At 40.1% G+C, this 25,852-nt stretch overlaps 1 protein-coding gene across 1 annotated transcript; it reads right to left on the reverse strand.

Annotated features, from left to right (window-relative positions):
- Positions 1 to 384: 384 nt before the first annotated feature.
- gxylt2 (glucoside xylosyltransferase 2) lies at positions 385 to 24,996 on the reverse strand. Its single transcript, XM_078247726.1, has 7 exons — positions 24,535 to 24,996; positions 13,706 to 13,904; positions 12,505 to 12,636; positions 7,858 to 8,109; positions 7,420 to 7,543; positions 4,186 to 4,358; positions 385 to 1,957 (listed from the first exon to the last, which is right to left on the reverse strand). Exons 1-7 carry the CDS (start codon positions 24,810 to 24,812, stop codon positions 1,781 to 1,783), a joined length of 1,335 nt encoding a protein of 444 aa, XP_078103852.1. The 5' UTR covers positions 24,813 to 24,996; the 3' UTR covers positions 385 to 1,780.
- Between the last annotated feature and the right edge of the window lie 856 nt (positions 24,997 to 25,852).

Here is a 25,852-nt window from a genome sequence, read left to right on the forward strand (position 1 = left end):
TATATATATATATATATATATACATAGCGACATGTAGCATAGAGTATTTGATCAATATGCATGACACATCTACTGTATGCACTACTGTGCTCCCTCCTCCATCTGCTTACCTGATAATGTGAATTAGTCAAACACACACACACACACACACACACACACACACACACAGTTCTGTTTTTGTTGAACACTTTAGACAATCAGAAATCAATTTTTGTCCATTGAGGGAAACACAATTTCCTCTTTAGAATGGGACATTTTTATAGTTATTGTCAACAGGTTTTGAAAAAAAAAAAAAAAAAAAATTGTACTTATTTGATTATAAAAACAAGTTAAAAACCTGTTGAATATTACTGAGCAACTGAACAGACGATTGTCCTTACAGAGTGGCATTACAAGGCTCTTTATTATCTAAACAATGGTAAAGAAACAAAAAAAACAAGAGCGTGATTGTCAGATGTTAAATGGCTTTTTTTTATATTACGATCAATATACTTATGTATTGTCTGCCTTAATGATTATGATTTTGCTAATTTTATTTCCTCAAACATTAAAATATCTTATATAACTACCATGAGCTATGGGTGAAACACATAGTGAATAAATGCAAATGTATATAAACTAAATATAAATGCAGATGCTTATGTCAAGACAGATCTTTTGTGTTGTAACTGAGACAAAGTACATTGCATTGATTTATTTAGAAACACATGTTGACTGTACAGCCATGTTCAATTTCCAGTTTGAATGATATATTTAGATCATTACATCACATTGAAAGTAATGTGGCTCAAACATAGGATGTGTTCACAAAATACCATACATCATATTATAAACTAAGATACCCTCTCAAACACACACACACACACACACACACACACACACACACACACACACACACACACATATATACAAATCAATACCACTCATTTTCTTGTAATAGTAAATATGACAGACATGATTTTTTTCTTTTTTAATGCTAGCACTTTTGGTTTTCACTTGGACAGCGTAGCATCTAATGTGGACATGTTGTGTACAAACAACCATCCAGTCCTAATATCATTCTGAAAGTGCATTTTAACATTCGTATATAACATATAAGTCTGTTTCTCCTCTTTTGTGCTGTATTTAATACTGTCAGTGGCATTTGGCAACTGCAGAACAGACCAAGAACTTGTAACTCTTCTCATTCAGACAAGTACACAGTTCAAGTTGTTTGCTGGTAAAAACATTCACATCATTTTAGAGGAGCGGTTTAGAAATCTACTACTTCAAGTAGGAAAGCTTTCCAAAGTTGGCTTGGTTTAGTGTACACCATGTTCATGAGGAAATATAAAGAAGGTACATACACAAATATGCCTAACGTTTTGCTGGAGATAAAGAGCTCATCCTTTCATAATTCTTGATTTAAAAAAAAAAAAAATAAAAATAAAAAAAAAAATTGTGCAGTCTTTTTTTTTCACTGTAGCTTTTCAACATTGTCATACATTTCATCGCCGTACATAACTGGAAGGTGAAAAGTTTAGGACGGCAATAAGGCAAACCTATTCTACAGCATCACTGGCCAGCACTGTATGCTTCTCTGTATACATAGGCTCATTACCCATACCATGATTAGAGGATCATAATGTTCATAAGACCCTTCCAGGAAGTGTTATGTGTAGAATACACTGCAAACGCAGAGCCGACAGTTCAGTCTGGGACAAGCTGGTATGACACATAATCCACAGAAAGGTGGTTATTGGTGTTGTCAGATAAAACAGGGAGTCCATTTATCCATCAGTTATTTGTGTGGTCTGACATGCCGGACCACTTTGTCCTCAAACACCTTTTTCATGGTCTTTTCTATCTGCTTGAGGAAGACTTGAGGAATCCGTCCACACAGGGTGTTGACTGTGTCCAGGAACTTGGTCTGGATGGGGTAGAACAGCGACTGGAACATGTTGTCCTCAAAGGGAAACTGCAGGGACAGAGTCATTGTCCTGTGTCAGTTCTGATCCCAAAGCTATTTCAGTCTGATAGTTTTTTAATGGAACATATCAGACTAAATGGTATTTACAAATTCTGTCAGCGGGGGTGGGGTGGGGTGGGGGTGTTCTGTGTTAATCATAAATTATGACCCAGCTTGTCTTTAAGAGGCTTATCTCAGTAGAGCAGGGGGTGAATGACTCCGCTGGCGGAGAAAATACATTCTAAATTTAAAAAGTGACCCAGAATGTTTAATGCAAGCAAGAGAGAATTTATATCACAGAGCAAAGTTGCTCTTTTTCTGAGCTGAAGTCATTAAAATAACAGTCCAACGTTTTGGGAAATATGCTTCTTTGCATTACAGAGTCAGATGAAAAGATGAATATTACCACCTTTTCAGTTGTTGGGAGGTGATAGAGCTAGGCTAGCAGTTTCCCCTGCTTCCAGTCTTTGTGCTAAGCTAGGCTAAACACGTAAGACTGTATCAGGAAGCACAGAGTTGAAATTGATATAGACCTATTTACCTGACTCGGGTTAAATAGTAAACAAGAGTATATGATAGAGTGTTTGCTCCTCTATATTTTGGGTGTATTCACATTTCTCATATATGGTTTGAATGAGCTTGAGAGGCTAGCTAGGACAATTAGCTGTATAGGTTAATATTTGTAGATAATGTTTAGCTACATCCATTAATACTCATAATTCATCTAAATAGCTTGACCTTGGCTTTAAAGAATCACTAACGAATCAAAGCCAAGTATATACTAAGTTGGGCATATTACTCAAATACTATATCATATATGACAAAACTATTCATTATATTACTCTTCCAATACACAACCTCAGTAGACCTCATTTACAGCAGATATTTTTTTTTTTTTATTACTTTATTGTAGTTCCTTTTTTTAGTGTCAAGTGCAAAAAGCATTACATTCTTTATCGTACTACATTTTTTCCCCCTCATTTTAACAACACAAAGACAGAAAATAAGACAGCAACAAAATGCACACAAAAAAGGGGCAGCTCCACTGTGTGTGTGTGTGTGTGTGTGTGTGTGTGTGTGTGTGTGTGTGTGTGCGCACGCGCGCTTTGGTTCGTTTCCAAAGCCTGGTCTCTTGCTTCAGTGCCATTAAACTGAGCATTGATCTTGAGGTTTGTATTAATACCAAAAACATTTCCAGGTGTGAGTGGGAACTGTAATGTAAAGTATATGTTTAATATCGCTCATTACCTTTTGCCAGAACACCTGAATTACTGAGCAAGTAAAAAATCTCCAGCAGCTTGTTCCCTCTGTTGCTGGGTTTGTTTTACATCTATCTGGAGTAATAACATATCTTTGGCTTATTTTCCAGGCATATTCCTTCCAGTGTTTAGATTACGTTATTTCAAAATGTTGTTTTAAGGATTCTCTCCACTCTTCATCTGAAATGTCTACACATAACTCTTTCCCCCATTGTGTCTTCATCTTAATTTCCATAGCTGTTGCATTTTGCAGGATTGACTAAAGATACTTGCTAATTTTAGGGTGCTTTTACTTATATTTTCTGCTATGAATTTTAATATATAGTTGTCTAGCTCCCCCTCTTTATTCTGTTTAACATAACTCCTTACTTGCAAGTATTTAAAAAACAAACAAAAAAAAACTGGTTTTGTTCTGAACCATATCTGGGCACCAGTGTTTCATATGATTCTATACAGCAGATGTTTTGATGTGCCACAGCAGGAAAAGCACAGGTGTAACTAATAACATTAATGAGGTATAATATTGACACCCTGAGACTGACACACCTGAATGGAATGCAGCCATCATTAATGTAATTAGTTACACCTGTGTTTTTCTGCTGTAACATGCCCGCTGTGAAATGCTCCATTTTAGCAGCTACTCTTTTGGGATGATTAAATCTATTATCTCACTTACAGTACATGTGTGTTTGTTTATGCTGTTTTTTTTCCCAATACAAATAGTGTCATAAGTACACGATTGAAAACTTCTCTGCCGTTTCCCATCTAAGCTAATTAGGTGTCAATGACTTGTGGAACTGAACTGGGCAAAGGGATCTTTTTTTTTTATAGCGCACACTAAAACTAATGAAACGGTCATAAATATTGTTACTGAGTGACCAACCACCTTGCACTGTATGTGCGGTTTCAACAGAGGGCGCTATGCATCAATACCATATTGTGTCAGCAAAAGTTGAATATCCGACAAGGGATACTTACTTCACGTATTGCATCATAGACTACTTTGAACGCTGGCTGCTTGTCATCATGATACACTCCACGGTTGCCATGGAGGATGGACACACCCTCCTCCTCAGCCCCTTTACAGTTACTCCCGTACATACAGTGATCTGGCCTGTAGTTCCACTGGCAGGGAAAGATGAAGAGACACTCTGGGGGGGGGGGGGAAACAACACACGAGACGAGAACACATCATTGCTACAGTATGTATTACAACAAACACTTAATACGACGCCAGGACCCAGTGAGGACAGTAACTCATGAAGGTTTCAAAGGCAGGTTTGTGACTGGTAGATTGCTTGTTTGATTTCCGTTGACACTTAAAAAAATCTGGATGGAGAACTTGGTATAAAACGTACATTTTCAGATTACTTTATTGTCCATTAGATTTGCATAACATGGAAATGTGTCTTTGGTACTGGCATAGCCTATAAGACAAAAGTAACAAACAGACAGACACGCCAGGAACCGAGGGTCAGCACTCGCCATGCACACACCCTTCTATCCTTCCTCTGGTTTATGCTAAAAAAGCGACCTACATATATATATATATATATATATATATATATATATATATATATATATATATATATATATATATATATATATATATATATATGGAATACACCATTTTCTTCCATTTCACCTGGTTTATAAGTTGAGAGTAATCAAATATCCACATTATCACTGGACCACAGTGATTGGTTCTATGACTGGAGGACTTTGGAAACAAATACAAATCGTATGTTTCTGAAAGAAAAGAAAAAACAACTAAATATTCATATCCTGTAACAGTGGAGAATGTAGACACCAAAACAGCCATAGACCGTATATAGAATGGACCAACAGATCCCGTTGCTCTGGACAGAGACCAGTGAAGGATATTAGAAGTATTTTTCCGATGAGCGCCGAGCGTTACTGAGCAGCCTCCAACTGAGAGAGACGACTTAGATGTGACGTGAGCAACCTGTCTGAAAGTTGGAAGTCTTCTGATAGCTGTGCCAAGAGAAATCTCAATCATTCCCAATCTAGCAGAGACGGAGAGCGTAGGTATATGTAAGGAGATAACATAGGCACAGGCTAATTATTGCTAACTACAATGCTAGTTAACATTAGTAATAAAACTTAAACAGCTAATGTGAGTCGAATCTGCCTGTAAGCTTCTCCTGTACTGTACGGTAATTCCTCTACTATGCGACAGTAAGTCCCGTAGTTATGACACAATCGTTAGCCTATTTTTATAAAAACGTCTGCTACGGAGACATAACGTGAGATACAAGGTAATGGAGCCTTTTATACATTGTTGTGTTTCTTTAGAAATAAACAATGGACAAATAGAGTCTTTAAACGCTTCAGATGTAAAGTTATTCGCTGTCAAAGAGACGCCAAAATGAATGGCAGTCAATGGAATGCTAACGGAGGGTGAGTGCTTGTTAGCATCAAAATGGCGCCATAGGATCTACGCGTTGTGAGGAGAAGCTTACCCCCTTTCAAACAGCCAGGAGTAGGAGTTCACGTTGTCCCACAATGGATGTATCTATCTAATGGACGTTTTTAGGTTTCTGTATTCAAAGACTGATGGGTCTTTCTTTGGCTCTACCTGGCCAACTGGCCACACATAATTAATAAAAAAAAAAAATTTGATGATCAGACTGGAGATTGTTTTTTTTTTTTAAATAAAAAGTATATTGCACCTAATGGTTTAAAAAGGTGAATTCTTTTTTCTTCCCATAGAATTTTTTTTTCTTCTGGATGTCATGTAACTGACTGTGGCAAGATGAACTGATTGGGAACAGAGACAGGGATGGATCATTCTCCTCTGTACTGTCTGCAAGCATGATTGTTTCTTTCCTCCCATCTATTGATTTATTGATTTATTGATTTACAACTAATCGAAGACAGCAAAAACCACAACATTCTTTACACTGAGAGGCACGCTTGAGCCAAGCAATCAACCTCCAACCGCTCCAGTACAGCAGCTCAATGGCTGATGGTTATTACAGCTGCAAGGAAGGAATGTGTATGCTGCATGAATGACCATGGTACATAGGAAGTGGAACAGATGTTGATACATATTTGTTCATTTGAACCCATTGAACCCACAGCAATATATTATATACAGTTGTGTACTGTACAGTTGTGTATATTTCATAAGCTCTGGTCTTTGTATGTGATGTATAGTACCAGGCAAAAACTACATACACAGACAAAAACAATACAAATATAAAAAGGCGTTTCCTCCCCATTTCTACTTAATAAATTAGTATTATATTAGTAAAACCACCTTTAGAAGCTTTTCCTGTTTGCAGAACAAATAAAAAGAAGTCACAACAATGCTTTTGGACTAATGTGAATATTCCTCTGGAGAATGCAGAGAGCTCAAAGCTGTTCCATGTTTAACAAACACTTCATTGGCTGCGTTTTCAGGCAAACACCAGCGATGCCAGCTCTGCCTTAGCTCTGAGCACTTAATGCCCACATCTGGCTGCTGCAGCTGGGACTCTGCTGTAGCCTACAGCCGCGTGTGTTTACCGATTCAGATTCATAATGTAGAGTGGGTTATCAACAGTTGAAATATGACACAATTCATGGGAACATGTTGATCGCGTGAAACTGCTGTGTTGAAAGTGTGCGGACTAGTAATTTAAAGTGGATTTATACATACAGTTTGATATTCTGGTTATGTCTTTTGTGGGCCTTCAATAGAACATTTTAAAGCCTCTTTCTTGGGGGTACATAATGTGTTTTCAGTGTGATAATAATAATATGTTCTATGATCATTGTAGACAACATGAATACACCACTACAAGGTACCCTCAGGTTTCTACAAGTTAAAATTAAGACTTTTTAAGACCTTTTTAATACCATTTAGAATTACATTTAATAAATTCCTGGCCAGACTGGAAAGAGTATATAGGCTATAATGGAATATCAGAAAGGCTTTTAGGCTATAACAAGACTTATTTACCAAGTACTTGAATTTGATACAACATTTTATTGTAGTACTTAATACATAAATAGTTTGTGACAAAAGAATAAAGGAGATATTTAATCCTATGAAAGGACAATACAAATGTTCTCCTTTGTGAACAAAATTTAAGACTTTCTAAATAAATGTAAGACTTTTAAGGCCTTATTTTTCGAATAATAAATTTAAGAAATGTTTAAGACTTTTAAGACACTGCGGGTAACCTGCACTAAAAAGGACCGTACCTGGGTTGTAGTGGAAGATAATGTTTAGAAGGTCCTGGTCTCCCCAGGTGATGTGGTTCTTGTACTTCTGATAGAGTGGATGTAGAATATCCTCCCAGGACAGGCCACTGGGGATCATACTGTTCTGAAATACCAAAAACAACGTTCACTCGCAAACAGCTCAAAACACATTATCAAAGGAGGAGAACATTTGCATTCCCACTTCCATTTGCAATCTGCTGGCAGTGCTAAGAGCTGGAGAGCTGCTAAATTGAGTTCTGAGGGCAGAAGTGTGTGCTTCTAGCGCGATAATCAGAAAGCTTCAATTGCCGCCCACTCACAGCACTGTGACTGGAGCTCAAAGAAAATAACCTTCAGAATGCAAAAAAGGAAATCACAGCTCACTTTAGCTTTTTACTGATCAGAGTGTGCATAAATACGACTATGTTTTGACCTCACTTTGAACATTGTGCTGCGGATCCTTGTGAGATTCATCAGCATGACACCAGAGTTGACCCCCGTTACTCCATAGAAAGGGTGGCGTGCAAAGCGGCTGTACCAGCCAATCTTTGGGACCTCGTGCTCTGGGGCCATTGCTGCCAGTTGAGTGCTGTTGAAGGACTTCAGGAGACTCCAGATATCATCCATGGGCCGCAGGAACAGCACATCAGTGTCTACGTAGAGTAACGAGTCCACGTCTTTCAGGATGACCTGGAAGGACACAATTATAGTCGTCATTAGAAGATTTGAGGCCACAATATTTCATCTAAAGAACTACAAAGGGCATTATTACTAGGGATGTCCCGATCAGTTTTTTTGGTCCCCGATCCTGATCAAATTTTTTGAAATATTGAATATCTGCCGATACCGAGTCCTGATCCGATACTTGTAGCGCCCTGCGAAACAATCGTATTGCAGATATTGTGTGGATCTTGGACTGTTTTCACTTTCTAGTTTTTTTTTGAGTATTGCCGAGTTACTTGCGAGTTTACGTTCCGCATCAAATTCCGCTCTGCTGACGTAAATGATCGGAGCAAGGTGCTAGGGGTGAATGGCGATCCCCGATCAGTTAAAAAAAATGCCCTTATCGGCTCCGTTCCTATACTTGCGATTGGGATCGGGACATCCCTAATTATTGCACCATGTAGTACTCAAAAATTAAGTTAAATAAATAAACCTGCTGTTGGTAAGTAGTCTCAAATACGTCTTATATGGAAAAATGTCATACTACACTGTCTACCATGTTACAGTAGGTGCACCTGCTCTTTTGCAGCTCCCAGATAGCCACACACATATTAATAAAACAACTATAAAAAATGCAGAAAGCATCAAGAGGTTCAGTCTAGATCAGATCAACTAAATGTCTGAGTGGGGAAAAAAGTGGCATTCAACTAGGGCTGCAGCTATCGATTATTTTAGTAATTGATTATTCTACCGATTATTCCATCGATTAATCGAGTAATCGAATAGGAAATACTTAGTAAAAAATACTTAGTAAACAGCAATAGTAAAGATTTATTATTGCTGTGTACTAAAAAAAAAAAAAAAAGGAAACCTGTCTTTTGTATATATACAAAAGACTTGAAAAAGCAACATTTTTTATTGCCAAATTCCAAGTACATTTTTGGTGGCCCAAATGTTAATATTTTTCACCCCCTTCCCCTTCTTGCCTCTGGCTCTTTGCACTGGATATGCAAAACAGCTGTTCACTAAGCCCAGGTAAATGTGACTGTACAAAGCTTACAGCAGGGCTATTTAACTACACTGTTCTGGGGGACACATTTTCAGAAGCCTAATACTGAGTGTGGAGAGAGAATAAATAATGCAGACATCACCGGCATGACGACGTCATTCACGTGCATATTAAGTAGCCATGCTGGGGGGAGGAGCCGGTTTGTCTCCGGCAGCAGCTAAGTTTCCAAAGATTAGTAGCAAACTAATAAACAGTTAGACTACAAACCGACAGCTCTCGTTTTAGCTCGTTGGTAAAACATGGCTGTTAGCAGAGTAGCATGCTGTAGGCTAGTTGTGTAAAACAGCGCGGTGGACGAGAGCAGCAGACGTTAGTTAGCTACCTGGTGTCAGGTTGGCTCCGTAGAATGGATGAGTAGACTGGATGTTTTCTACTTAGATGATGTAGCAGCATGTTTGCAGCTTAAAATGATCCCAAACTTTCTGTCGTTTTCTCTCGCCTGTCTCTTCTCTTAGACCCTCGCTATTTTCGTCTTCCTTCATTTGTAATCTGGGCCGTCAGTCTCGTGCATAGACAGTACATAAACGGTCTTGTGTCCACAGAAGCGTCAACCTGTTGTGTGCGCTAGTAATTATCCTCCGTGCAGAAACACAGTGAGCCGTACAACCTTAATTACATTGATTTAACGAAAGAATTTTGCATCGATGATTTTTTGTAATCGAGGAATCGTTTCAGCCCTACATTCAACATCAAACAAACCCTGCAGGAACACACCGACTTATTGGGACTTAAGCTTATTCACCGTATCCCCCAGAGTTAGATAAGTCCATACATACCCTTCTCATATCCGTGCGTGTCTTAACTCTTGTCGTGCACTGCAACTTCTGTTACTTGGGCGGAGTGATTTGCTCGCAGCACCTGAGAAGCCCCGTGGTGAAGAGCAGAGAGTAACAACGGTGCTTTTCAGGTGTTGCGCTAATCACTCCGCCCAAGTAGCAGTGCTTCGCCTTCTGAGAATATAGTTCCCAGTATGTATATGGTTAGAAGATGGCTGTGTCTCATGTGACATTGTTATTTGTACATGCTGTGACTATACTAATCACAACATTGGCGTCGTTTTGTCACTTATTGGGAGCAGTAGGCTAGATGGAGCCGGTTACCTCCAGGATCTGCGTTAAGCTAGGCTAGCGGTGGGGGCGTCAGACAGAGTTGAGACACGCACGGAGATCAGAAGGGTATGTATGGACTTATCCAACTCTGGGGGGATACGGTGAGTAAGCTAAAGTCCCAATAAGTCGGCGTGTTCCTTTAACAAAACTAGATGCCAGGCTTAACAGCTCTCTGAGACACACAGGGCTAAATACTAACAATGACAATGCTAACATGCTGCCGTTTGGCGAGTGTAATGTGTACCATGTTTACCATCTTAGTTTAGCGTGTTAGCATGCTAACATACTATATGCTAATCGGAGCATAACACAAAATATAGCTGAGCAGCTGATGAAAGTCATTAGTTTCGCAACAATTTGATCATAAACCAAAATATTGGACACAATAAAAGATTATATTTTATGATATACACTATTGTTAGATTAAGGTTATAATAAGTGTACAATAAATGTATATATTCTTCATGCTAGGGATGATGAAGGCTCTCTAAATATTGGTGTTGTACTACCAATATAAACTTGTCTTCCTCCAAAAATACATATTCCTCTATTCCATCTATTTCCTGACGTTTTTTTTTGCATTTGTAAGATTAATATTATCAGTTATCGTATTGCTAATGACCACAAAACACAAATAATATTGGTTATCGTCACATATTCCTTATTGGTGCATCTCTAATAAAACCAACAATAAACCAGCATCAAAAGCTTCGGCCCAGTTCTGATCAACTAAATGTTTGAGCGTGAAAAAGTGGGACTTAAGGGACTTTAAATACAGTTCAACATTCAACAACTTCCCCAGTTCAGAAAGAGTTGACAACATATGATTTTGTCCATCACTGTTGCTAGATAATAATGGTGTGATAAAAACAAAACACATCAGTAATAAGACCGAGGTGATTGTTTGTGTTGTCTTCCACTGTCTGATAAGAACAATACGATGAGTCACAGATGAGACAATTACTTCCTGTATCCACTGATGAATTGTGCTGTCAATGCATGGCAGACAAATTACAGGGCCAGTTTGGCTGAGATAAGATTTCACCAGCAGACAGACTTCAGAGCTGAGAAACTTTGAGAGTTTAAACTATATTTCAGACAGCCAAAGTGACTTCCCAGTATATAGTATATGGACAGAGTGCATTATGTATTACTATACTGTTTCGCACATGTTGTCACGGAGTTTACTTGTACCTGTCACAATATTCTATTTAGAATATGGCAGACAGAGGTTCAGAGTTTCAACAATGCTAACTGGGAGCGGAGAGAGTTGACTGGTAGTAAGAAACCACGTCGCTATGCTGCGGTGTGTTCGAACATGGACTGGCTCTGTTGGATTATGTTGCTGACAGCATCGATGAGCGACTGTTGGTGTGAGTGACAAACCCTCAATCACTACCAACAAGCCCAAACGGAGGTTTCAGCAGCCTCATTTTATGTGTGTATATTCACAGCTATGAAATAGAAGCCACAGTGGAGTGAGTAGGAGAACACAGATTTCTATGTCAATATGGTGCTTTCTTAAAGGTCCCATGGCATGAAAGTGTCACTTTGAGGGTTTTTTAACATTAATATGAGTTCCCATAGCCTGCCAATGGTCCCTACAGGAGAAGCCAAACTATCTTTTTCACTGGAGGATCCACAACATATGTGCAGGTCTGACTTGAGTCTTAAGTTTACTCAAACTGCCTCGAAGCCAGGCTGAGATCTTGGTGTAAAAGTGATGCGACAGGCCATTTTTTAACAATAAGTGGATTTAGATTTTTGCAGCAGTAACTGCCAAAACATCTGCCGAAGTATGCGATTGTACAGAATCAGGACGGACCAATCCAACCCTTGCATTAGTCAAGACTATTGTAGAGGCAGAAAGACTACTCAAAAAGGTATTCCTGATAAAGTGAAAGTTCATCGATTGCCTTGCAGCGAGTTTCACCTGCAATAGGTTCATTACATGGTATGTAAGCTGGCTGTTATTTCAATGAACAACAGCAGAAAAAGACAATCAATAGCCTTCACTTGATGAAACTGGTGGGTTATGTGTTGCGGAAATGCTGCAGAAAAAGTGTGAAATCATCAATACTCACACAAGTAATAAATTATAGCCACATTAGAGCCATATTTCGGTTATAAAAGGGTAGGGAAATGCTGTTGAAATGGATTATTATTTTTTTTTTTTTTCTTAACACTGATTTATGACATTATCCATGGTGAGGATATGAAAGGAGATACGTGTTGCAGCCTTACGGGGAGGAAGAGTCTCTGAGCAGCACAGGGCTTGAAGAGCTTCTTCCACTCATCAGCATTCCCCACAGAGAAGGTGATGGGGTAGATTCTGTACTGGAACTTGGCGGAGACGGAGCGAGGCCACTGGTTCAGCTGGAAGTGAAGCAGCACATCAACTTTTATACAGAGGAAGTGTCTAATGGACTTCTCAAAATGTTGAGTGATGAAAAGTGTGTGAGAAAACGCCCTTATAAACAGTCATTATTCTGAAAGATAACCCCCTCTTTTTCTTACCAGCTGTTGTTTGATTAAAAAGCTACAGTCTGAACAAAAAAAGCTACATTTCCGACCTGTTAGGCGCACACTCCCTCCGTAAACGTCAGTTCAATTGTTTGGCCCTGAAAAGAGTGAGAGCGCCGCAAGCATTTTGGCAGCGTTTGGGCTGCGAGGACAAGAAATCTGAGGAGATTACGGTCAACCCTTGTAACTCCCTCAACACGCATACACCATGTCTCTTTACAGTGTGGCTGGACATAAGCTCCTTGCTGTACATATCCCCAGCATATGGGCTCTATTATCTAGGCCTTGGCTACCAAAACTCCCTGCCTCCCACACAAGTGGATTTTCAATACATGGCAATGATTCCCCCCTACATATGACGGCAAGCTCACAAGCTTAGGGTTTGGATTCAAAGCTGTTTAAGGTCCTTTAATAGAAGTGATGTTTATAGACTGTAAGTTAGAATATCAGGGGAACTAATCCAAATCATGCCAGGCACCTCTGTAAAGGTGACTTTGAAGTGAAACATTGTAATGGAGAAAAGGCAGGGTGTCATGGTGATGAATTACTCCCAAGCCTCGAGATAAAAGGGTTTTATGTCTGTACTACAGTGAGTCAGAGAGGCAGCGTTAAAACTGCTCTGATCTTGATATCACCCATTACAAAGAGAGGGGGAATGTTTAACATACTCTGGATTTAATCAGAAGTCAGAGGACTCACTAAAAAAGTCTACATACAGTACCAGTCAAAGGTTAGGACACACTTTCCCAATTACTTGAATAAGAAAATGTTTCCAAACTTTTGACTGGTACTGAAGAAAATAAACCAAAAACGGTGTCGCCTATAGCTGAAAGTCTCTGGGGCACCACATTTGATTGTGTGCCTTTTTTGTGAAAACCTGCACTGTATCGATTTAGCCATAAGGCCACTGAAGGCTTCTTACTCTTTCTTTAAACTGCGGGGCCAAAGGGTCCTCAGCAAAAATGTGAAACGTGATCCTCTTGAGGCTGAACAGGAGGGCTGATTTGACCATGGTGAGGGTCTCGTCCAGACGATTCCCACAGGCCACCACAGCCAGGTGCATGACCTCCTCTGCCCGTTTGCGCCTGGTCACAGGTCTGGCCACGTTATTCCTCGGTTTGCTAAAACAGACATGCAAAAGACAGGTATGAAAAGTGTACTAAACTGCTAACAGTCTAGTACAAGATAATAATGGGCCCCATTCAACAAATGATGTACATGATGTGCAGTTTTTCTTCACCCAACAATGTTTTCAGATCTAAATGGGTCAAGGCCATGTGTGGGGAAAGTGGAGAAGTTTAGGATCTGCTGACAATCACTGATTGCACAAGCCTTACTTCCCTCACTTGTCGCCTGTAAATTGGCCTGTGTGCTGCTGAGATGTACTGAACTTAGTCTTCCTCCACAGCGATGCGGAGGAGGGTCTGGCTAGTCCACACAGCATTCCGGGATGGGAGAAAAACGTGCTCTGGTTTATTGGCATTTCTTTAAAAGATCCGAGGACATTTTTTTTGGAAGCTTTTATATAGGCCTTAGTGGTCCCCTAATACTGTATCTGAAGTCTCTTTTATATAGACCTTAGTGGTCCCCTAATACTGTATCTGAAATCTCTTTTATATAGGCCTCAGTGGTCCCCTAATACTGTATCTGAAGTCTCTTTTATATAGGCCTCAGTGGTCCCCTAATACTGTATTTGAAGTCTCTTTTATATAGGCCTTAGTGGTCCCCTAATACTGTATCTGAAGTCTCTTTTATATAGGCCTTAGTGATCCCCTAATACTGTATCTGAAGTCTCTTTTATATAGGCCTCAGTGGTCCCCTAATACTGTATCTGAAGTCTCTTTTATATAGGCCTCAGTGGTCCCCTAATACTGTATCTGAAGTCTCTTTTATATAGGCCTCAGTGGTCCCCTAATACTGTATCTGAAGTCTCTTTTATATAGGCCTCAGTGGTCCCCTAATACTGTATCTGAAGTCTCTTTTATATAGGCCTTAGTGGTCCCCTAATACTGTATCTGAAGTCTCTTTTATATAGGCCTCAGTGGTCCCCTAATACTGTATCTGAAGTCTCTTTTATATAGGCCTTAGTGGTCCCCTAATACTGTATCTGAAGTCTCTTTTATATAGGCCTCAGTGGTCCTCTAATACTGTATCTGAAGTCTCTTTCCCGAAATTCAGCCTTGGTGCAGAATTACAGCCACTAGAGCCAGTCCCACAATGAGCTTTCCTTAAGACGTGCCATTTCTGTGTCTGTAGCTTTAAATGCTATTGAGGAGGAGAGAGGGGGGCAAGGTGGAGGGTGGGGGTGTGGCCTTGACCAACTGCCATTCTTAACTTGTTTTCAAGCCATGATGTCTCTCTCTTTCTCATGGGTGGGCCAAATTCTCTGGGCGGGCAAAGCAGATAAAAGGGAGGTAACCTTCCTCCTTATGACATCATAAAGGGAAGATTCCAGATCGGCCCATCTGAGCTTTCATTTTCTCAAAGGCAGAGCAGGATACCCAGGGCTCGGTTTACACCTATCGCCATTTCTAGCCACTGGGGGACCATAGGAAGGCTGGAGGAGCTCATATTAATGTTAAAAAAAAACTCAAAGTGAAATCTTCATGCCATGGGACCTTTAAACCAATCACAATCATCTTTGGCGGTGCTAAGCACCAGACGGAGCAACGGTGCCACTGCAAAATCGCCACGGGAAGGAACTTGTTTTGGTGGAACGTTGTTGTTTTAGTCGTGCAACAGAAAACTCAGATAGGACAGATAGTCTAGCTAGCTGTCTGGATTTACCCTGCAGAGATCTGAGGAGCAGTTAACCATAGTCCTCAGAAAGTTTAAAATAGGTGACGGACATCCGGCCGAAATGAAAGACATCCGGTGGAATTTCTGGCAGCACCTGAACAATCCGGGAAATGAAACGTCGTCGATACACTATCACTACTGTACACTGAACTATACTTGAGTCAAAACATCCATTCAAAGTGAAAGTAAGGAAAGATAAACTGTAATTTAAAATACCCACATTAGGTTTGAACAACATTGATATCATATGTTGAAGGCTGATACCCACATTTCTGATTTCTTTAGGGCCAACAAATTCTGATAGTTTGTGGCAATATATAGCCTACATGAACATATGTATTCAAAAATAAATTCCCTAAATTATATAGCAATTCAGCACTTCCTCCTATAATTGAAAAACCTATGAAACAGCACTTGAACACCCTTAATCCTCTCCGCTGTGTAACTAGGGCAGTTATTAACCTCTTGCTTCTTAAAATTCTCTTTTGCCTCAACATTTATTTCACTGTACAAAAACACTGCATTTAGCCGCTTCATTGCATACAGCTTGTATTAAAGATAACATTCAAAACACCATTTCTTTTCTGGTTGCATGATTCCATCAAATGGAAAATGATGTGTTGTGCATTGCTTATACACATTTCTCTGTAATTCCGCCCTGACATATTTCAATGACAACCTAACAATTTTAGTTGTAGGTACTTGAACAAAGCTCAGCTGCACAACATGCGATTATAGACTAAAAAGGCTAGAAGAACATGAGCAATTTTTATAACTATAATTCTTTCAGACCAATATTGTGATTTGAAAAAGCTTTTTAACCCACAATCTGTATTGGTTTTGTACATAGTATTGCAGAGAATAATCACAAATGTATGTTGTTTTTACATAAATATAATCAAATTAAATTATGCAAAACCAATCAATCAATCTTTAAGTAAACTTGGATGGCTTTTTATAGACAAATTGACCAATTTAGCACACATTTACAGTAGTAAGGCAATACATTCGTAGTATACTTGACATTACAGCATTCTCAAATTCTGATGTAGCTTTATGAAGGGTTTATTATAATTAAAACTAAAGTATAAAAGTATGTGTAAACAATCTTCCCTTTTTGAAGATAAATAATTTCTTTCAATACTGTAGACAAGAACATGTACATGGTATGATACCATGCAATACCATACTGTGATTTTTCGCTGCAGCCCTACATATCACAGACAGTAATGGCATGTCACTTATGGATCAGAAACACAGAAATGTATCTATTTATATCTTAATGAGAATCAAGACAGAAGAAACAAGTGAAGTATTGAAGAAAAAGGTTGATGATCACATTCATCCTCCTGTCAGACAGACACGATGAATATTCAAGGATTTTCCTCAAAGACGTGTGCCTTCATATATTGCTGAACACCACCTCCACACACTCAGCACTTTTCAGCACTCAACCTCCATGCTTAAAAGCAAGGAGGTCCTTTATCTGATGTAAAAAAAATGTGCTCTCTCTGCAGACCTAGTGCTGCTGTGGTGTTAAATTATAATTAGCAGTGCAGAGTATCTCCCACTACGATATGGAAACATTTGTAATACTGGGGAGCCTGAAACGAAGGCCGCCATCATCTAGCTTATAGGGCTGCACAATATATTGGTTTTTTTAAATCGCCATCGCAATATCAACTGGCGCAATAAACACATCGCGAAAGGCTGCGACAGATCGCTAAAGACACTCAGAGATGTTTTGTGTTAGTTGAAAGAGAATATCAGCAGGAAACGGCAGTTTAAAATGTAACTGTCATTCCTTTTTTTTAGTGGTGCCTTTTATATTTAACTCAATGTTCAATTTGTTCAATAAAAGTGTTGGAAATGATTTCATTTTATTCGTTTGAAATTCAACAAGCAATTGTTGCATTTTAGCAGAATACTGAAAGCAGCAGAAATGCAGAACTGCTTACACTTAATATCTGTTTATTTATCGCAAGTAATATCGTTATCGCGATATTCAACAACGTTATCGCATATCTTCCTCATAACATGCAGCCCTACTAGCTTACGTGTCCTCCACATACACACGCTGCATGGGGCTGGTTGTAATAACATGTTTAACATACTGTAGAAATGTGGCCAGGTTGGCTCAGTGGGTAGAGCAGGCGCACATATACTGAGAGGTTTATGCCTCGACGCAGAGGTCCAGGGTTCGAATCCGACCTGTGACGATTTGCTGCATGTCTTCCCCCTCTCTCTCCCCTTTCTTACTTAGCGGTCCTATCAAATGAAGACGGAAAAGCCCAAAACATTACCTTTAAAATAAAAAAAAATACATACTGTAGAAATGTTGTCATAGCCATAGGGAAAAAACTGTGGCACACAAAAAGAACAGAGAACCTTTTCTTTCAGCATGTAACGTAACTTGGGAGAAACAGTGGTTTCACGACTAAAGACTGCATTTTCCAAAAGGCATGGATCTCGTCTGAGCCTGGGGGGAGCAACAAAAAGTCTACCATAAAACGGATGTGAAGAGAGAAGAGTGAAATTTGACAGGTGGGTTGCAGAGCAGTCTCCAAGCGTGACACTTCGTTTTCTGCATGGCTGAGGGACAATGATGAACCACAGATTAGGATGAATGAGAAGGTGCTGAGAAATCTGTCTGCCACGCTTTAAAGGCCGATGCTCTGTCAAGGTTGTTGAACACACATTCCAATTTGCCGGCAAAATGCAAGCTATATATCCTACACTGGTGTAATTAGGCTGCACTTATGCAAGATAAATGTCCTTGAAATGATTTCTGCATCAAATTTGATGGACAAAAGAAAAACACAAATTCCTTTGCTGCATAAAGCATGGTCTGCACACATGATGTTTTGTGTCATGGCACTGTTCCCCACATCTGGAAGCGGTCAACAAAAAAACAAAAAAAACAGAAGAGGTACAAAACGACTGAATTCCTTACTGGCTGCAGAGTGAGCACGTGAAGAGCCCTGTGCCTACAAAAGCAGCAGAAGCCAACCCTTTTAAATCATGTAAGGAAAGGAAAAAAGCACAGCACCTTTGAAGATAATGTCAAAGAAATGTACAGAATGTACATATACAGAGTGAAGTGCCAGAGTACACACTACACCATAGAACACCTTGAAGGCATTTAATTAATCAGCATAAAACTAGGTCATTTGGTGGACTCGTGTTTTGTCACATTTATTTGAACCACTAGGTGTCAAGACATTGAACTGAACATGTTCCCATCATACCTTTCCTCTAAAGGGGGGGGGGGGGTAGTACCGATTTCATAACACAATATGAAATGTGATATGCGTCACTGAAACCTACGGATGCTTCTTCAGACCAATTAAAAGGTGCTGTAGGTAGGATTGCGAAGATCCAGGACTTAGCCAAAAAAATGTGAACATCGACAACTTCGTCCCTCCCCCCACTTTCCGCTAAATCCCAAAATGGTCTCCTAAGCGCCACCCCCAGGGAGAATGAATGCGTGTGCATGAGCAGTGATTGACACACAGTTAGACACCCCTCGGCCCTGATTGGTGCATCTGAACAGGGAGCTGTGGATTTTTGCAAATCTCACTACAGGCTGTAGGTGGAGCCAGAGGAGAAGGATTTGTTGTTTTTTTTTAATTACCTGCTCCATGTAGTTCTGTTTCAGCAAATATGACAGAAAGTTAGTTTTATAAGGCTTACCTACGGCACCTTTAACTGGATTCGTGGCCCGCACTTTATTCAACAGGTTGCCAAGATGTGGCAAAGCAGAGAAAAATGTAGAAACTTTAGCAAATCTGTGGTGATTGGTTGGACATCGTTGTTGATGTAGCCACAGCCAGCTGATTCAAACTTTCATGGGACTCACATTATCTGTTTTCCAATATAAATTAAACAATGTGCAACTCTCTTTAGGTTTTTAAGAAAATGGTTTTTAATGCTGCTATTTATGAGGGCCACAAATTAATTAATTATGGTTAATGTTCTTGTTTCTTTACATTGTTTTTATTTCCTTTTCCTTTGAGGTGGCTAGATTTATCATATCATCATCACATCATTTATCGATAAGAACATAGGATAGGCATATAAGCTTTTGCTTCAGCCTAATCATTTCAGTCACTGTTTTGAGTTTACACCATGATATGTATATAATTATTGTTTTTATGATGACTGAATAAAACTACTACTACAATCATCAGGATGTCCAGCTTAATGGCCTAGACCAAATATCCCTCAATATGCGTCAGTCCAACGCTTTATTTACTCAAGATGTACTTATTAAACCTGATGCCATTTTACATGCACGTTTTAGAAGAGATGTACTTTCATATCACTGAAAAATGTACATATCATCATCATCTAAGAAGGTTGAACAATACTTGGGCGGTGTAAGGTATACATTATCCTCCCCAAGCATTTGGTAAAGGACATGTGGTTTGGTGAACCCAATAATGACATAATAACAATTAACATTTGTCTAATACACTTAAATTAGATCTGCATCTTAGCACAAGCTGAACACATATCTGGAGGAGCGAGTTCCATTGGGGAAGCTTTTGGTAGTGAGACGGTAGTTGTCTGTTTGCTAAACCATGCTAGCTGGATTAGCCACTGGATGTATAGCTCATACAGGGAGTGTCTTTGTCATGGCAAACGCGAATGGGAAACTAGAGCTGGTCATATAAAGTGCTCATATTATGCTTTTTGGCTTTTTCCCTTTCCTTTATTGTGTTATATATGTTTTTTTTTTTGCATTTGATAAATAGGTTTACAAAGTGAAAAAGCCCAAAGTCCACCCCAAAGGGACTTACCATCTCCAACAGAAAACACTGTTCACAAACTGCTCCAAACAGCTCTATTGTAGTCCAGATTTTACTTCAGAGACGAACGTGCGTCACTTTGTAACACACCTTATAATGCTCGCCTAGCTGCTAGCGTGGCACGCCCTCATACTCTGCTTCTGACTGGCTAGTAGTCCTTACCTAGCTACTGTCAGGGCACGCCCTCATACTCTGCTTCTGACTGGCTAGTAGTCCTTACCTAGCTACTGTCAGGGCACGCCCTCATACTCTGCTTCTGACTGGCTAGTAGTCCTTACCTAGCTACTGTCAGGGCACGCCCTCATACTCTGCTTCTGACTGGCTAGTAGTCCTTACCTAGGTACTGTCAGGACACGCCCTCATACTCTGCTTCTGACTGGCTAGTAGTCCTTAACTAGCTACTGCGCATGTGCGACTCCCAACAAAGATGGAACAGAAGTGAGATGTGTCACTCTGTAGCTAAAACAGAGAGCTCAACACACAGGGTGAAAAGAGGAGCTGCAGCAATGTGCAGTACAACAAAAAATATGGTGTTTTTTAATTTTTTTTAATTAAACCATGTAAACCTATTCTGATACAACCTCTAAATACAATCATGAACCTGAAAATGAGCATAATATGAGCATTTTAAGTGAGCCTGCAGTGCACACCGCTGTGCAGCATTGTGGGGAATTCCGCATTGATGCACCAGGATATGTCCTGTTTCCCAGTGCAAGGCAGATGCTGAGTGTTTATCAGATTGGCTTCCCAGATCGCCACATTCGGCTCATCAAGTTATCAATTAATTGTTTCAGCATTTGCTTGATCACTAACTGTTAAGAAAAGGTTATCTTCCAGGAAAACTTGGTATGGTTGCAAAGAAAACTCCCGCACAAAAAAAAATAATGAAAGTTTAATAGTAGGCAACGTTTCGGTACAAGACCATCTTCAGGCATTTAAACTTTACATTTCTTTTGCAAGTAGGCAATGTGTGGGAGTTTTCTTTGCAAATCCTTCTACTTAGAAATGATTTCACCCGATGCAAGTCTTTCTATCTTCCTAGTTTCTCCTTCCACACCCTCTATGACTCATTCACTATTGCATTAAAAGTGAGTTAGCCAATCTAACAGGCAGATTGAACTGCCCCTGATGAGGCTCACACAAGCACCCCCCTCCAACCACGTCGGGCTACACAGGCAAGCGGGGAGATTTCAAAACACTCCTCCGAGCAGAGAGAGTGTTCAGTCATGCAAGATGACATTTTTATAGCTGTGCATAATGCCACAGCGAGAGAGAGTGACTTCTTTACTGAGAGGAGCACTGCTGACCAATATTTGAAGTGACAGGGCAAGGGATTTGTTTCAACACAAAGTATCAACACCCATCTAATCCTGTACATGCAGGCCTTAATTCAATGTAACAAAGCAGTTAGAAGGGTTACATCTGTATTATTCTGCATTGGAACCATCTACTGAAGGTAATAATGAGATCAGAGTGATTTATTACTATTATACAGGTAAAGGCTCTGTTGCGAGTATTACATGCCACAAGTTGGGATGTCTAGGGATGCAACCAACCCTTGTTTTTTGATCCAGTCCTTCCAGAGGTTTTTTTTTTTTGTGATTGTTGCGGGCAAAAATCCTTGATTATGCGGCACGTTTTCTTAAAAAATGCGATGGAATTTGCGGGATATTTATGCAATTTTATGCGATGAAATAACTTTTAAAAACTGTGGTGTCATCGTGGCTTCATCGCGGGGTTTGCAGCTTTTCGATGACGTTCACGTCGCGTAATTACGTCGCTTCCTAACGTTCCCATGGCAACAGGGGAAAACGGCTGCTCTTGTGTGAAGTAAACGCAACATTTTTCAACTTTCTGCTAAGATACATGGGACTTTTTTTAGCAACGAAAATACGGGGATTATGAAATCATGCAAGCCCCGCATATTTCGCGCGGAAATCAACAATTTATGCACGAAAGTGCGGCGTATTTGAAGAAATGCGGCCCCCCCGCATAAATATGCAGACTTTGGCTGATTATGCATTGAATTATGCAATCGCATAATCGGGTTTTTCTGGAGGGACTGTTGATCAATTAATGTGCTGATATCTTTGATCAATCGATGAGTCGTTCAGTGTATTAAATGTTCACAAGTAGTGAAAAATTCCCATCAGAATTCGAGGGGACATCTTGACCGTTTTTTGGATCAACAGTCAAAACGCAAAGACAATCCTTTTCAAACAATATGAAAACAGAGAAAAGTAGCAAAATATGATGTTTTTAAATCTGTAACCAGGACATGTTTAGTGTTTTTACTTGATAAATGACAATGAATCAACTTTCTGTCATTTCACTAATGATTTAATCAATTAACAGTAGTTTGTCTCAAATCCCCCCCCCAGCCTATATGGATGGTGCCTGGGGGGACTGATGGAGCTCTGTTCTCTATTTTTGGCCACAGGAAGTAGTGTGATGTGTCAAAAGGAAATGATATGATTAGAAAAAACAGGGATGTTTGTCTAATGAGCATGCTGCACAGGAAATCTGTGCGCCTCTCAGATTTACAGACGATTAGAGTGTCGAGCAGCAGAAAGTCAAAGATACACACCAATAATACTACATGTTTGTAGCTAAAGTCAATGGGAATTCTAGACAACCCTAAAATCAAACTTATTCAGCCCTCAATGTACACCAATTGTTCCTATGATCCACATTAACATACCATTAGTACTGACTATTTTGTCAAGGCTCGATTGTGTTACAAGAAAAATACACCCTATTGTTCGAATTCCTCTGGCTTTTATACTCCCACCAAACATCCATCTGATTAGCTCATGCAATTAAATAGAAGAAAGTTTTTCGGAGGCTTCAGCCAGAAGCTCAGTGTGTTGCCCCTAATCGCTGCAGTCAGTCTTGAGCGCTTGCCAAACCTGGTAGTGTTTCTTTTTTACGTCCACCGGTGACCCCTTCCACCCCATCTCCCTTATCAGTGCTGAGCACACATGGAGGAGTGTGGTTTCTGGGAGGACGCAAAAGGTTCTTTCTCAATGTAACACCTTGACGGCCTTTATCTACCCAACAGTGTCCCAAACCTGCAGTCTGGCTTTGGAGTAGAATACATATTATTGCCTGCCGGTGGAGCGGCTATCTCCACGGCCACGCCGTGGCTATTATGGCATTGCTGGCATTCAGCCCAGGAGGAAACAAAGGGGATGTGTGAGGCTGAAATTAGAAAGCTGGAAGACATAATAAAATGCTCCCATCCTTGAACAGCAACTGACAAACTCTGCCTTTTGTCTAAATTTGAAAGGCTGCAAAGAGATGGTGACTTAATCAGAGCATCTGTCACAGGGTGCAGCTTCTCTTTAACCATCCAGATAAGGAAATATCACCTGGCACGCTTTTTACTCCCACATAAGATTGTTTTTGGTAGACTTGGACAACAAGAGAGCAGTCAACAGGATGGGTATCCATTTTCTGTAGGCTTATTTCCATTAATATCTCATTCACCATTGTTGCAGTGCAACAGACCACCATCCTGTGCTCATTTGTATTCCTTATTAATTGCAATGTATGTCTTTCAAGGTGACCTATACCCCTTTAAAGCCACAGAGGACTGAATTAAAGGCCTAAAAAACCCCCAAGGGTCAAATGATCAAGATTTAGTGGTGAGGTAATTATTTATCATTCTGCTGTGCTATTGTCTGATGTCCTCTCTGCGAATACTGCCGATATTTCCACCTAATCACATTAGTCATGCTCTCTACTCACATTTCAGCCAGACATTTGGGCAGCCCCGGATTACAACAGCGTGATTCACAGTCATATAAAAGAGGAAAGAAGTAATGGACATTAAATGCAGCAGATACAACCACATGCATGTTGGAAGTGTCCCTTGACAGATCAAGCTATTGTGAAGCCAGCGTCCTTGAGCACAATGTAGGATGTTTTGATGGAGGGAGCACGTCTGCTTCAAAGCATGATTAAACGCTGACACGCTCACTTTTTTTCCTGACCTTCCTAACGACAGGGAAGATGAGATTCAGCAACACCAACTAGTTCATTATGCTTTTGTGTGCGCACAAATGGATACACGCGTGGAGGAAAACAGCTCATCAAGGCTGCAAATCGAAAAGAGGAGAAAGAAACAAACTCCCCTCACCTCTTAACATTCACGCTGGCCGCTCTATTGATCGCCTTCCCCTCTTTCCGTCTCTTGAGAGGCTCTTCCGCACGCACGCCGACTCGAGCGGATGATTTCTTGGCCAACTTTGCTGCAACATCTCGTCCGAGCTCAGAGGGCGACCGGGAAGAGTTGATGCCCTCCTCTACAACTTCGTTCAACAGAGGATCGTCCGCGGCGTTGCCCCCCAAAAAGTACAAAAGTAGGAAAACTCCTAAACACACGGCGATCACAACTACTTTGCAGTGGATCCGCATGGTGAGAGCGACTTGTTGCGGGTGGAAGAGGCAGACGGTACTCCGCTCATGTCTGCGGGTGAGGGAGAGCAGCCCGAGTTGACATTTTGTTACAGCTCCCCGCTCGCATTTTTCTGCGGTTGATGATGGAGAGTGGAGAGAGGAGCTTCTCAACGTCCATAGAGGATTACACTGCGGAGGCGTGGCTTCTCCAGCATTACCGTAATCATGGTAGTATCACCGCACTATTCGTAATCAGAATCAGATTTGCCAAGTACATTTTCACTTGAAAAGAATGTAGGCTAAGGGCCAATAAGTGACCACGTTGCTGTATGATAGCTTTCTGCAGATCCTACATGAAACTTGAGAGGATAAACACTCACTTTCAAGGCATCATAATGGCCCCCTTTCTTGTCTTTTTCAAAGGGAATGTTCAAGCTGTTTCTCCAAGTTTTCAAAATAAAGTGTTGCCCTGTTCCATGAATTACATGCATTCAAAAACCCTACTAAAGTAAAAGTATGCACAGATTATCATGTGCTTAAAGTTTCAAAAGTAAAAGTGCTCATTATGCGGCAGGATGGCCCGTGTCAGTGTGATCTGGACTATTACTGAGGCATTATTGGGTAAGTAGCGTTTCAATGTTGTAATGAGTGGAGTTGGAGCACCTACTTGTACTGTTGGGTATTTTGATCATCTACAACATTACATCTTCATATTTTATAAACTCATAGTAGGTTTTGTGTGTACATTTGAATAGCCTATAGGAAGGGGCGCCATATAGGGGGGGAAAGTTAGGACAATTCCAAGGGCCCATGACTGACAGGGGCCCCAAACAATAGGTAAGAACTAATATAAAATTATTAAACCATCATCATTCAGTATATATATTTCAAATATAATAATACAATTAATGAGCTCTTTGTTTTTACTTGTTTTTGGCAGTAAAAGTTAAATATCCCCATTGACCAAAAAGTAAACATCCATATTGACCGACCACCCCCCTGTATCTGCATGAAATGGTTTGGTCCTGCCTTAGCGCACTCAGACTCAGTGACGTGTT

This window comes from Sander vitreus, chromosome 4 (genome assembly GCF_031162955.1).
Source record: "Sander vitreus isolate 19-12246 chromosome 4, sanVit1, whole genome shotgun sequence".
In the NCBI taxonomy this organism is placed as follows: domain Eukaryota; kingdom Metazoa; phylum Chordata; class Actinopteri; order Perciformes; family Percidae; genus Sander; species Sander vitreus.

Bases quoted from the DNA above. Each gene is read 5' to 3' on its own strand.
- gxylt2 (XM_078247726.1), bottom strand. From the start codon at position 24,812: ATGCGGATCCACTGCAAAGTAGTTGTGATCGCCGTGTGTTTAGGAGTT. The intron at 13,905-24,534 runs GTGAGGGGAGTT...TGTCTGTTTTAG, and splicing joins GCCAGCGTGAATGTTAAGAG to CAAACCGAGGAATAACGTGG. The intron at 12,637-13,705 runs GTAAGAAGCCTT...CTTCACTTCCAG, and splicing joins CCCCGCAGTTTAAAGAAAGA to CTGAACCAGTGGCCTCGCTC.